This window comes from Oncorhynchus mykiss, chromosome 1 (genome assembly GCF_013265735.2).
Source record: "Oncorhynchus mykiss isolate Arlee chromosome 1, USDA_OmykA_1.1, whole genome shotgun sequence".
In the NCBI taxonomy this organism is placed as follows: domain Eukaryota; kingdom Metazoa; phylum Chordata; class Actinopteri; order Salmoniformes; family Salmonidae; genus Oncorhynchus; species Oncorhynchus mykiss.
The window spans coordinates 60,166,412-60,180,820 of NC_048565.1; the positions used below are offsets into that span (position 1 = coordinate 60,166,412).

At 42.2% G+C, this 14,409-nt stretch overlaps 1 protein-coding gene across 11 annotated transcripts in view; it reads right to left on the reverse strand.

The window, feature by feature from the left end:
• Window positions 1-6,131, reverse strand: part of LOC110525977 (LIM domain-binding protein 1) — a 42,228-nt gene extending 36,097 nt beyond the window's left edge. For 3 of the 11 annotated variants that reach the window (XM_036981415.1, XM_036981389.1, XM_036981403.1), the window contains exon 1: window positions 246-956. In XM_036981415.1, coding sequence (XP_036837310.1) covers window positions 246-273 — 28 coding nt within the window. In that variant the 5' untranslated portion in view covers window positions 274-956. Of the gene's footprint in view, window positions 1-245; window positions 963-3,492; window positions 3,525-4,128; window positions 4,428-4,547; window positions 4,622-5,977 lie in introns of those variants that run through there. The other 8 variants (XM_036981355.1, XM_036981332.1, XM_036981324.1 and 5 more) reach the window with 8 other exon arrangements.
• Window positions 6,132-14,409: the final 8,278 nt, after the last annotated feature.

Here is a 14,409-nt window from a genome sequence, read left to right on the forward strand (position 1 = left end):
CAACATGGGGGAAAGCCACATATGTGTGCAGATGTGAGTTAGCAATAGCTAGTAAGTTGTTGTGCAGTCTCCTTGAGATACAGTATAAAGTACCCTGAATATTGAGTCAGGAAAAAAACACTGTAAACCAGTTGGACTTTTTTTTAACAGTACATTCTAAACAAATATGTGGATACCATCAAACCTATACAGCAGCAAAGACACGAGAGGTCACATGAGAGGGAGATAGAGATGGGTGGACTTACCCGGGCAAGCGCAGCCTCCAACAGACATCTTCTCACATGTTGTAGGTCTCTGCTCTGCTGGAAACAGCTGCCTTCAGTCCTCCCTCCGTACGCATGGACACACTGGACACGTGCAAAGAGAAAGAAACAAGGAGAAGAGTGTGAAAAAAAAGGTGTAGAACAACAGGGAATATAATGAAACAAAACTGGATCGGAACTCCCTCACTTTCTCTCGCTGTCTCTCTCTCTGAGAATCAGGAAGTAGGAAATAGAGTGCACTGGTTGGTTCATTAATATGCAAATTGCAACACTGGTGGGCGGAGAAAGATATGAGAGAGAAGGAGACAAACCATAGGTCTCTTGAAATGGCTTATTGTGGCAAACGTATCAGTGCTTGTACAGAGCAACAACATGATTATACAGGGCAACAGACAGGGAAATCTCCTGTTTTTTGTTCTAAATGTATGATGTCACGCAGAGGCTATGTGCTTTGCAAACATTGATCAGCCAGTGCCGGCTCTCGTATTTAATTGGTGGCCTTGATGTGCAGTTCATTGATTTGAGCGTCCATTTGTAATGTTCATTCGTGTAAATAGGAATAACCTCAAAAACACTCCCTCTCACTCTCTCCCTTGTCCTCCCTCTGTTTTGCATCCGTGTGTAGAACAGCAGTGTTAATCACTACAGTCAGCATCGATTAAAAATGCAAAGCCCTCCTGGAGCACTGCGACACTGGAGACCAAGGGAGACACACAGACACGCACAGTGGGAGAAGCTATAAGAGGACGGACTCGTTGTAACGGCTGGAATGGAATCAATGGACCGGAGGCAAACATGTGGTTTCCATATTTTGTTTTGTGTTTAATACAGTTCCATTAATTCCATTCCAGCCTTTACAATGAGCCCGTCCTCCTACAGCTCTTCCGACCAGCCTCCTCTGACACACACACAAACACACATGCACGCTACCGTTCAAAAGTTGAGTAACTTAGAACTGTCCTTGTTTTTGAGAGAAAATAAAAAAAACTCATACAACGCTGTGTTCTACTCCCTTCACAGAACAGCGCAAACGGGCTCTAACCAGAATAGAAATAGGAGTGGGAGGCCCCGGTGCACAACTGAGCAAGACGACAAGTACATGAGTGTGCTGATGCTCCAGATACTCAACTAGTCTAAAGAAAGACCCGTTTTATTGCTTCTTTAAATCAGACCAACAGTTTTCAGCAGTGCTAACATAATTGCAAAAGGGTTTTCTAATGATCAATTAGCCTTTTAAACTAGCTAATTGGATTAGCTAACACAACGTGCCATTGGAACACAGGAGTGAGTAATGGTTGTTGATAATGGGCCTCTGTACACATTTTTTTTTAAATCTGCCGTTTCCAGCTACAAATAGTAATTTACAACATTAACCATGTCTACACTGTATTTCTGATCAATTTGATGTTACTTTAAAAATTGACAAAACAAATCAGTTATCTTTCAAAAACAAGGCCATTTCTAAGTGACCCCAAACTTTTGAACGGTAGTATATACAGTTGAAGTAGGGAAGTTTACATACACCGTAGCCAAATACATTTAAACTCTGTTTTTCACAATTCCTGACATTTAATCTTAGTAAAAATTCCATCTTAGGTCAGTATGGATCACCACTTTATTTTAAGAATGTGAAATGTCAGAATAATAGTAGAGAGAATGATTTATTTCAGCTTTTATTTCATTCATCACATTCCCAGTGGGTCAGAAGTTTACATACACTCAATTAGTATTTGGTAGCATTGCCTTTAAATTGTTTAACTTGGGTCAAACGTTTTGGGTAGAATTCCACAAGCTTCCCCCAATAGGTTGGGTGAATTTTGGCCCATTCCCCTGACAGAGCTGGTGTAACCGAGTCAGGTTAGTAAGCCTCCTTCCTCGCACACATTTTTTTCAGTTTCAGCCCACAAATGTTCTATGGGATTGAGGTCAAGGCTTTGTGATGGCCACTCCAATACCTTGACTTTGTTGTCCTTAAGCCATTTTGCCACAACTTTGGAAGTATGCTTGGGGTCATTGTGCATTTGGAAGATCCATTTGCGACCAAGCTTTAACTTCCTGACTGATGTCTTGAGATGTTGCTTCAATATATCCACATCATTTTCTTTTCTCATGATGCCATCTATTTTGTGAAGTGCACCAGTCCCTCCTGCAGCAAAGCACCCTCACAACATGATGCTTCCACCCCTGTGCTTCACGGTTGGGATGGTGTTCTTCAGCGTGCACGCCTCCCCTTTTTTCCTCCAAACATAACGATGGTCGTTATGCCCAAACAGTTCTATTTTTGTTTCATCAGACCAGAGGGCATTTCTCCAAAAACGATCTTTGTCCCCATGTGCAGTTGCAAACCGTAGTCTGGCTTTTTTATGGTGGTTTTGGAGTAGTGGCTTCTTCTTTCCTGAGCTGTATGACGGCTGCGTGGTCCCATGGGGTTTATACTTCTGTACTATTGTTTGTACAGATGAATGTGGTACCTTCAAGCGTTTGGAAATTGCTCCCAAGGATGAACCAGACTTGTGGATGTCTACAATTTTGTTTCTGAGGTCTTGGCTGATTTCTTTTGATTTTCTAATGATGTCAAGCAAAGAGGCACTGAGTTTGAAGGTAGGCCTTGAAATACATCCACAGGTACACCTCCAATTGACTCAAATTAGCCTATCAGAAGCTTCTAAAGCCATGACATAATTTTCTGGAATTTTCCAAGCTGTTTAAAAGGCACAGTCAACTTAGTGTATTGTAAACTTCTGACCCACTGGAATAGTGATACAGTGAATTATAAGTCAAATAATCTGTCTGTAAACAGTTGTTGGAAAAAATACTTCTGTCATGCAAAGTAGATGTCCTAACCGGCTTGCCAAAACAAGAGTTTGTTGACAATAAATAAATTAACACACACACCAGGTCGCAGTTATTAATGAGAACTTGTTCTCAACGAGCTTACCTGGTTAAATAAAGGTGAAATAAAAAATAGAAAATGCACACACACGCTAGCGCTCTCGTCTCTTTAGCCTCCCCTCTCCATCAAGCATGTCTGCTCTCTAACCCCAATATTCTTACAGTCCACCACACACACGTGCACAGACAGACAAAAAGACACACACACACACACACTCCTCTGAGCCCCATGTCTACTCTTCCTTCGCTCCACTACATGATATCTTAGGAACATCAAGAATGGTGAGGAGAGAATATTAACACACACACACTCGCAGTGACACACACATATACTCACAGGAGCGGGGCTCCTCTTCACAAGCTACAGCTCTTTGTTATCCGTCAGTCAGGATCAATGCGTTGAGTAAACACAACAACCATTTTACAAAAATGTCAAGTGGGACACGACATTCTCTACAAACTATCAAGCGCCATGTCGATGAGCAAGCCATCAGAGCTGAATGTCATACATGCTGTTAGACACATTTCTGAGGAACTATCGCCACCCTCCCTGAGGCCTTTACTGTCAGTCCTCACATCTCTCGCTCTTAGATCTCTCTACTCTGTTTCCGCTCTCTCCCCTTCTCTCTGTCTAGCCAGACCAAAACAGAATTATCTCAGCTGGCAGTAGAACTCTTGTTTTTGAAATGGCGAACTGAGAACAAAGGCAGATATGGGTATTTTCACACACACACACACACACACACACACACACACACACACACACACACACAGAGTGTTTGTGTGTCTGTATGTGTGTTTTTGTTTGCATGTACAGTACGTCTGTGTGTCTGTCTCCACTGCAGCTTTGGAGAAATGGCTCCTGTTTATATACCAGGTAGGCTTTAAGCCTAGAGATATACACTTCACCACTGACTGCACAAACAGGCAATGTTGATCACACCGGTGCTCACACTCACACACTGTCACTCACCCTCCGAAGCAGCTTCTCTGAAAACAAAGATGGTGTCGCTCTGTCTTTCTCTGTCATAAGGCATGCAGCAACAGCACAACAGTAATGTCAGAGGAGGAGTCAAGTACTTGCACAAACACAACTGAATGAGAGGCATCACACAACATGTGAAGAACATGTTGACCTCTGGAGGTAAACAAACAGTCATTATGAACATTACATTTTACACACACAAAATAAGGACTTTGGCATAGTCTAGCCTGAGGGGCATGACATCCATCTCGGGTGAGGTCAAAAAAATAATAAATAAATAAATTTTAAAAAAACACAAAAAAATCTTTACCTCTCCTCTTTGTCGGTCTGTCGACTTGGCACCTCACTACACAAACAGGCACATGTACACAAACAGGCACATGTACACACACGCCATCCATGCTTACCTTCCCCCCCCCCTCCTTTTGTCTCCTCCAGTCTTCTGTCCTTGGCTGGCTGTAGAAACACCAGAGTCAGTTCACTATAACATCCACCAGGTCAACCGCAAAGACAAATAGACCGCCAGAAAAAGAGAGAGAGAGCGAAACAGAGAGATGAAATGGATCGCGGAGATGAGGAGGGATGGAGACAGCTAGCTCTCCGATGGTATAAATATGACGCAGAGGCAGCAGCCAGAGTCACTTCTTTCCTCTCCTCTCCTCCACCCCATCCCTCCATACCCATGAGAGAGAGGGCACTGTATCCATGGCAACTACAGAGCAGCAGTAAGCGGTGGTTACTGAGCTCGCTGGGGCACAGCAGTGTTCTCTCCCAGCCCCCCCCCCCAACACACACACACACACTCTCTCCCTCTCTCTTTAATGAGCACGCTATCTCAGTCTGTTCCTGACATGCACACAGCCTGTGTGATTCCCTCTAGTCCTCCAGAGCAGCAGTGGATGTCCTAATGATGACAGACTACCACACTACAAGGGGACCTAATTTAGGGTCCCCCTCCCTCCATCTGCCCTTCTCAGCTTCTGAATAAGTTTTGGTGAGGTATGTAATCTCTGGAAAGAGGCTGGTCTTTGGCAATAATGCAATGCCATGTCGTACCTCAAGCCACCACCAAAATGGCAGTTTTTTTTATTTATTTTTTTTATCAATTGATGATGAGAAGGTGAAGGTCTTCAAGGGTCCAAAAAGTTGTGCAAAAGAACAAAACAAGAGACCCGGGGCAGAGGAACAAGTTAGAATTTTGGGCCTGTTCTGGTCCTGGGTCCAGTATTTGGGTTAGTGTACCATGAGGGTCCAAAATTCAACTTGTCCCTCCGGTCCAAGTCAGGTTGAGTTGTCTATTGTCATGGATCAGGTCTATGTTGTAGAGCTGATATATTCGACTGGACCCTTCCGAACCTGACCACAGCTTTGTATAGCTTACATAGTCTAGGGCAAATTAGCTGAATAACATTTCATTTGTCACTCAGGTCCGATCTGGTCGGGTCTTTTTTTTTATTTTTATCATTCGGTTCGAGTAGAATATCCACAGCTCCAGTTCATGTCAGGTACAACTTTTTGGACCAGTGAAGAATTAGATTAGGCTATAGGCCTAGTAGTAGCCTAGCCTACCTTAACCATGCCTACTGTTGTTGATGTAAGCAAATGAATGATTCTCACAAAACCACATTAATTGCTGTTTTACTACAGTACTTCTAGTGATCACCATCATCATTATCATTATGCGCACACAAATTGTACTATCGGACAAGGTATCCCCCTTTTCCTATTAGGCCTCTCTAGCTACACATACTTCATAAGTATGTCATTTTTTTTTACATAAGCTAAGCTTTGACGATCATCACACAGTTGGCTACACTGATTCCTTCCTAAAGCTTACCGTATTGCTTGCCAGTCAAAACAGTTCGTGCATATACAGTACTATTACTTTTTGTTCGTTTTGGTCTTCGGCAGGGTTTTTTTCAGCTGTTCCAGCACACCAAAAATGTTCTTGAGGCAAGTCGAGTATCAGTAGCCGAAGTCTACGCCCCTTCGTCAGTGATTGGTCAACAGTACTACTCCTAACTAGAGTGGGAACATTAACTGTTTGTTGTCATTCAACGAGAGCTGACTAGTTTTCATGAAACATTTTTTGCACTTGAGAAAAACTACACCAAACGTCATAGTTTTTATTTAATCTTTATTTTATTTATATTCAGTACGAGTCAACAGTTTGGACACACCTACTCATTTTATTTATTTTTTACTATTTTCTACATTATAGAATAACAGTGAAGACATCAAAACTGAAATAACACATATGGAATCATGTAGTAACCAAAAAAAGTGTTTATATTTTTGATTTTTCAAAGTAGCCACCCTGTCTTGATGACAGCTTTGCACACTCTTGGTATTCTCTCAACCAGCTTCACCTGGAATGCTTATCCAACAGTCTTGAAGGAGTTCTCACATATGTTGGCTGCTTTTCCTTCACTCTGCGGTCTGACTAATCCCAAGCCATCTCAATAGGGTTGAGATCAGGTGATTGTGGAGGCCAGGTCATCTGATATAGCACTTTCCTTCTTGGTCAAATAGCCCTTACACAGCCTGGAGGTGTGTTTGGTCATTGTCCTGTTGAAAAACAAATGATAGTCCCACTAAGTGCAAACCGGATGGGATGGCGTATCGCTGCAGAATGCTGTGGTAGCCATGCTGGTTAAGTGTGCCTTGAATTCTAAAAAAAGCACAGACAGCGTCACCAGCAAAGCATCCCCACACCCTCACACCTCTTCCTCCATGCTTCACTGTGGTAACCACACATGCGGAGATCATCTGTTCACCTACTCTGCGTCTTACAAAGACACGGCGGTTGGAACCAAAAATCTCAGATTTGGACTCAGACCAAAGGAAGATTTACACCAGTCTAATATCCATTGCTCGTGTATCTTGGCCCAATCAAGTCTCTTCTGAATAATAGGAAATGTGAATTATGAGCGTTGAAATGATGTGACTTGAACTCAAAATGTAATATTCCTGTAAAGGACATGATAACATATCTTGGAATTAAAGTTTGCAAAGATCAAAAAGAAAAGGACAATTTAAATGTATCTCCTATTGTAGATAGGGGAGGCAGCGTAGCCTAGTGGTTAGAGCGTTGGACTAGTAACTGAAAGGTTGCAAGCTGACAAGGTACAAATCTGTCGTTCTGCCCCTGAACAAGGCTGTTCCTAGGCTGTCATTGAAAATAAGAATTTGTTCTTAACTGACTTGCCTAGTTAAATAAAGGTAAAATAAAATTGTAAAGAGATTTAACTCCCGGTTATTAAGAGATCGTAATTGTACCTTTATCCAAATCTGAAGGTTTGTCCAGATTAGTTTATACTTCCCTTGCCTTAGATGTTCCTTTGTCAGTAACTAAAATGGTTGATACACAATCATTTAAATTGATATGAAGAATAAACCTAATTGTTTAAGAGAATAGGTTGTATATAACACCCAAGGTGAGTGAGTGTTGAATGCTCTAGATTTTAAAACCTCTAACAGAATCTTTAAGATCAAAGAGATCCAAAATGATCGAAGAAATAATGATTGCATTTGGAATATATTCCCTAATTTAATATTCCAACAGGTTGGTGGTCTGGAGCTCTTAGTCAAATGTAATTTTGATTTGGGTAAAATCACTATTAAACAGTCACTACAAAGATACAGTTGCCGGAAAAAAAACTTGGTTGCTGGAGGCCAATAAGGCCAATGGTGACTTTAAAACAGTTAGAGTTTAATGGCTGTGATATGATCAAATGGAGGATTGATCAACAACATTCTAGTTCCACCACAATATTAACTTTATTGATAGAGTGAAAAGAAGGAAGCCTGTTCAGAATACAAATATCCCAAAACATGCATCTTGTTTGCAAGAAGGCACTAAAGTAATACTGCAAAAAATTTGGCAAAGCAATTAACATTTTGTCATGAATACTGTCACATCTGCTCCTGCTACGCCCTCTGGTGTTCATTACTCCCCCTGTACACTCTCTCTCTCTCCCTCTCCCTCTCTGTGTGATTGTGTGGTTGGAGACAGGTGTGCTGGAGTCAGAGCAGATCCCTACCAGCATAATCAAGGCCTCTACAAATACTCAGTCCTGCCACTACCTCTCTGCCATTTGTAATCTCTGCTCAGTCAGTTCATGATTCTAGCCATTTATGATTATTCAAGCTCCTGTTACGCTGCCTGGCCCTCTTTATCCTCTCATTGCAGTTACCGCTCTGGCTCCTGTTCCACATCTCACCACCTTTGCTCTGGATTTTACTCCCCACCACTACCTTCGATTCCCCTCAGGACCTATTTACCCTGTTCTACTCGGCTAACTCCAACCTCAGTCTCCACACCTGTTTTTTCTGCAACTCATCCGAGCTTCCCGGAGCTGCACTCCATATCTCCCTGTGTAACAACAAATATTTTGGTTCATTCATCCCTGTTTCCTCATCTGAGTCTGCTCTTGGGTTCCCATGTGTCGCTCCACTTAACAAATAAAGTGTTTGGGTCAAATCCAATAAAACAAATACTGAGTACCAGTAACGACTGGGAAGTTTTTCAGGATAAAAAATACATGGCGCTAAGCACAGGCAAAATCTGGTTCAGTCTGCTTTCCACCAGACACTGGGAGTCTAAAACACAAGTCCAAATATATATTGGCGTTGCTTACCAAGAAGACAATGTTCCTGAGTGACCGATTTACTGTTTTGACTTAAATCCATGTCACGTCTACTCCCGCTCCCCTCACTGGTGCTGGTTGTCGCCAGTTTATTCATCTTAATTACGCACACCTGCCAACTGGCAAGAGTCTTTACTGACATTTTTAACCTGTCCCTGACTAACACCATGTTTCAAGCAGACCACCATAGTCCCTGTGCCCAAGAACACTAAAGTAACCTGCCTAAATGACTACCGACCCGTAGCACTCAAGAAGTCTGTAGCCATGAAGTGCTTTGAAAGACTGGTCATGGCTCACAACACCATTAACCCTGAAACCCTAGACCCACTCAATTTGCACACCACCCCAACAGATCCACAGCTGATGCAATCTCTATTGCACTCCACACTGCCCTTTCCCACCTGGACAAAAGGAACACCTATGTGAGAATACTATTCATTGACTACAGCTCAGCGTTCAACACCATAGTGCCATCAAAGCTCATCACTAAGCTAAGGACCCTGGGACTAAACACCTCCCTCTGCAACTGGATCCTGGACTTCCTGATGGGCCGCCCCCAGGTGATAAGGGTAAGCAACAACACATCCACCACGCTGATCCTTAACACGGGGGCCCCTCAGAGGTGCGTGCTCAGTCCCCTTCTGTTATCCCTGTTCACTCTTGACTGCATGGCCAGGCATGACTCCAACACCATCCTTAAGTTGGCCGATGACACAACAGTGGTAGGCCTGATCACCGACAACGACGAGAGGAGGTCCGTGGGGCGACGCACAATTGGCCTAGCGTCGTCCGGGTTAGGGAGGGATTGGTCGGTAGGGATCTCCTTGTCTCATCGCGCACCAGCGACTCCTGTGGCGGGCCGGGCGCAGTGCGCGCCAGCCAAGGTTGCCAGGTGCACGGTGTAGCCTCCGACACATTGGTGCGGCTGGCTTCCGGGTTGGATACGCGCTGTGTTAAGAAGCAGTACGGCTGGTTGGGTTGTGTATCGGAGGACGCATGACATTCAGCCTTCGTCTCTCCCGAGCCCGTACGGGAGTTGTAGCAATGAGACAAGATAGTAGCTACTACAACAATTGGATACTACGAAATTGGGGAGAAAAAGGGGTAAAATAAAAAATAAAAAAACATCTATGGCAAGACCTGAAAATGGTTGTCGAGTAGTTATCAACAACCAATTTGACATAGAATGATTTTTCTTTAAGAATAATGGGCAAAAGTTGCACAATCCAGGTGTGAAAAGCTCTTATAGACTTAACCAGAAAGATTTAAAGCTGTAATCGCTGCCAAAGGTGCATCTACAAAGTATTGACTCAGGGTGTGAATATTTATGTAAATGAGATATTTCTGTATTTCATTTTCAATAAATTTGCAAAATGGTCAACTACAAAAAAAAAAAATTTTGTCACTATGGGGTATTTTGTGTAAAAATCTATTTTATCCATTTTGATTTCAGACTGTAACAACAAAATGTGGAATAAGGAAAGAGCTGTGTTAGATTACCCATACTCACATACTGTATACTACACACAATTATTAAGGTGTATATACTATATACAATTAGTTCAATTTAGTATACTGTAAACAAACAATATCGTTTCAGTTGAAAGTACTAGAGCTTCACCTGTCTACCGGAAGTTGACGCTGTTGCTATGCAACCTCTTGCTAGCTTATTAGCATAACAAATGACTAGCTAAGCATTTTATAATTTCGGTTGTGTTTGTAAATTCAATCTGGAGTGCCAGCGTGCCTTAACTGGCTAACGGTGGCTAGTTACTTCCAAAATAAATTGAGAACACCTCACTTTACTCGCCCCAGCACAGCTGGTTAGGCTGTTTTTCATGTTATCCAGAGCGTTGGTGACTGTAACTGTGCTGCTGGCAACAATTCTTTACACTTTTTTTTGCCGACGTTTACTGACCCAGACCATATTTAACAGTGCACGAGAGTGCTCTGAAATCAGAGTAGACAGCCAGAATTAACAATGTCCATTGAAAGCACAATGACTCTACCACCTAGCTAAGAATTATGTGAATAATCGAGTCAATAAACGTTGGTTAGTTAGTTAGATAGCAGATGGTTAATATACTGCCTGGCAAGTTCGATGTATTAGTATCCAACTAACATTAGGTAACTAGCTAACATACCGGCACATACTGCTGTAATGCTAAATGTAATAACATACAGTGGGGCAAAAAAGTATTTAGTCAGCCACGAATTGTGCAAGTTCTCCCACTTAAAAAGATGAGAGAGGCCTGTAACTTTCATCATAGGTACACTTCAACTATGACAGACAAAATGAGAGAGAAAAAAAAAAAAAAAAAATCCAGAAAATCACATTGTAGGATTTTTAATGAATTTATTTGTAAATTATGGTGGAAAATAAGTATTTGGTCACCTACAAACAAGCAAGATTTCTGGCTATCACAGACCTGTAACTTCTTCTTTAAGAGGCTCCTCTGTCCTCCACTCGTTACCTGTATTACTGGCACCTGTTTGAACTTGTCATCAGTATAAAAGACACCTGTCCACAACCTCAAACAGTCACACTCCAAACTCCACTATGGCCAAGACCAAAGAGCTGTCAAAGGACACCAGAAACAAAATTGTAGACCTGCACCAGGCTGGGAAGACTGAATCTGCAATAGGTAAGCAGCTTGGTTTGAAGAAATGAACTGTGGGAGCAATTATTAGGAAATGGAAGACATACAAGACCACTGATAATCTCCCTCAATCTGGGGCTCCACGCAAGATCTCACCTGTGGGGTCAAAATGATCACAAGAACGGTGAGCAAAAATTCCAGAACGACACCTAGTGAATGACCTGCAGAGAGCTGGGACCAAAGTAACAAAGCCTACCATCAGTAACACACTACGCCGCCAGGGACTCAAATCCTGCAGTGCCAGACGTGTCCCCCTGCTTAAGCCAGTACATGTCCAGGCCCGTCTGAAGTTTGCTAGAGAGCATTTGGATGATCCAGAAGAAGATTGGGAGAATGTCATATGGTCAGATGAAACCAAAATATAACATTCTGGTAAAAACTCAACTCGTCGTGTTTGGAGGACAAAGAATGCTGAGTTGCATCCAAAGAACACCATACCTACTGTGGCGCATGGGGGTGGAAACATCATGCTTTGGGGCTGTTTTTCTGCAAAGGGACCAGGACGACTGAAAGGAAAGAATGAATGGGGCCATGTATCGTGAGATTTTGAGTGAAAACCTCCTTCCATCAGCAAAGGCATTGAAGATGAGATGTGGCTGGGTCTTTCAGCATGACAATGATCCCAAACACACCGCCCGGGCAACGAAGGAGGGGCTTCGTAATAAGCATTTCATGGTCCTGAAGTGGCCTAGCCAATCTCCAGATCTCAACCCCATAGAAAATCTTTGGAGGGAGTTGAAAGTCCGTGTTGCCCAGCAACAGCCCCAAAACATCACTGCTCTAGAAGAGATCTGCATGGAGGAATGGGCCAAAATACCAGCAACAGTGTGTGAAAACCTTGTGAAGACTTACAGAAAACGTTTGACCTCTGTCATTGCCAACAAATTTATTTTTTGTGAAGAATCAACAACAAGTGGGACACAATCATGAAGTGGAACGACATTTATTGGATATTTCAAACTTTTTTAACAAATCAAAAACTGAAAAATTGGGCGTGCAAAATTATTCAGCCCCCTTAAGTTAATACTTTGTAGCGCCACCTTTTGCTGTGATTACAGCTGTAAGTCGCTTGGGGTATGTCTCTATCAGTTTTGCACATCGAGAGACTGACATTTTTTCCCATTCCTCCTTGCAAAACAGCTCGAGCTCAGTGAGGTTGGATGGAGAGCATTTGTGAACAGCAGTTTTCAGTTCTTTCCACAGATTCTCGATTGGATTCAGGTCTGGACTTTGACTTGGCCATTCTAACACCTGGATATGTTTATTTTTGAACCATTCCATTGTAGATTTTGCTTTATGTTTTGGATCATTGTCTTGTTGGAAGACAAATCTCCGTCCCAGTCTCAGGTCTTTTGCAGACTCCATCAGGTTTTCTTCCAGAATGGTCCTGTATTTGGCTCCATCCATCTTCCCATCAATTTTAACCATCTTCCCTGTCCCTGCTGAAGAAAAGCAGGCCCAAACCATGATGCTGCCACCACCATGTTTGACAGTGGGGATGGTGTGTTCAGCTGTGTTGCTTTTAGGCCAAACATAACGTTTTGCATTGTTGCCAAAAAGTTCAATTTTGGTTTCATCTGACCAGAGCACCTTCTTCCACATGTTTGGTGTGTCTCCCAGGTGGCTTGTGGCAAACTTTAAACGACACTTTTTATGGATATCTTTAAGAAATGGCTTTCTTCTTGCCACTCTTCCATAAAGGCCAGATTTGTGCAATATATGACTGATTGTTGTCCTATGGACAGAGTCTCCCACCTCAGCTCCCACCTCAGTTCATCCAGAGTGATCATGGGCCTCTTGGCTGCATCTCTGATCAGTCTTCTCCTTGTATGAGCTGAAAGTTTAGAGGGACGGCCAGGTCTTGGTAGATTTGCAGTGGTCTGATACTCCTTCCATTTCAATATTATCACTTGCACAGTGCTCCTTGGGATGTTTAAAGCTTGGGAAATCTTTTTGTATCCAAATCCGGCTTTAAACTTCTTCACAACAGTATCTCGGACCTGCCTGGTGTGTTCCTTGTTCTTCATGATGCTCTCTGCGCTTTTAACGGACCTCTGAGACTATCACAGTGCAGGTGCATTTATATGGAGACTTGATTACACACAGGTGGATTGTATTTATCATCATTAGTCATTTAGGTCAACATTGGATCATTCAGAGATCCTCACTGAACTTCTGGAGAGAGTTTGCTGCACTGAAAGTAAAGGGGCTGAATAATTTTGCATGCCCAATTTTTCAGTTTTTGATTTGTTAAAAGAGTTTGAAATATCCAATAAATGTCGTTCCACTTCATGATTGTGTCCCACTTGTTGTTGATTCTTCACAAAAAAATACAGTTTTATATCTTTATGTTTGAAGCCTGAAATGTGGCAAAAGGTCGCAAAGTTCAAGGGGGCCGAATACTTTCGCAAGGCACTGTAATACAATTGCTGGGACTGCCCAGGCAGAGCTTCTGACTGACGTATACTATGGTGCATTCAGTTGATTGGAACCTCTCCAGCGCACAGAAAAATAAAGGATGGTTACTTAAAATAATTATAATAATAATAAACAACTACAACAAAAAGAAACAAATCAGAATAACAAATCAAATTATCTCTTGATAACTCCATAAGGAAATAATTGTATCACATAAGGTAATGGTAAAAAAAAAATAGAGACAGCTCTCTCTCTGTCCTTCTCGTGGTCCAAATCACACATAGGACTATTTATAAATTATAAACGTTTTCCTAATTATTTTTCTTTACATAGCCAATAAAAAAAACTATGTCTCCCTGTCTTCCAAGTGAGGGTGATCATGCCTCACCAGAAAGTCAGAACAGAGTTCAAAGGTCAGTCAGCCTTATTAAGTGAGTGTTTATTTTCCTATAGCTCAGACACCATTTAAAGATATTTCAAACATTATCTGTATCAGATTTACATTGCGGTTTTCAGTACAGTTCTTCTAATCAAGATAATTT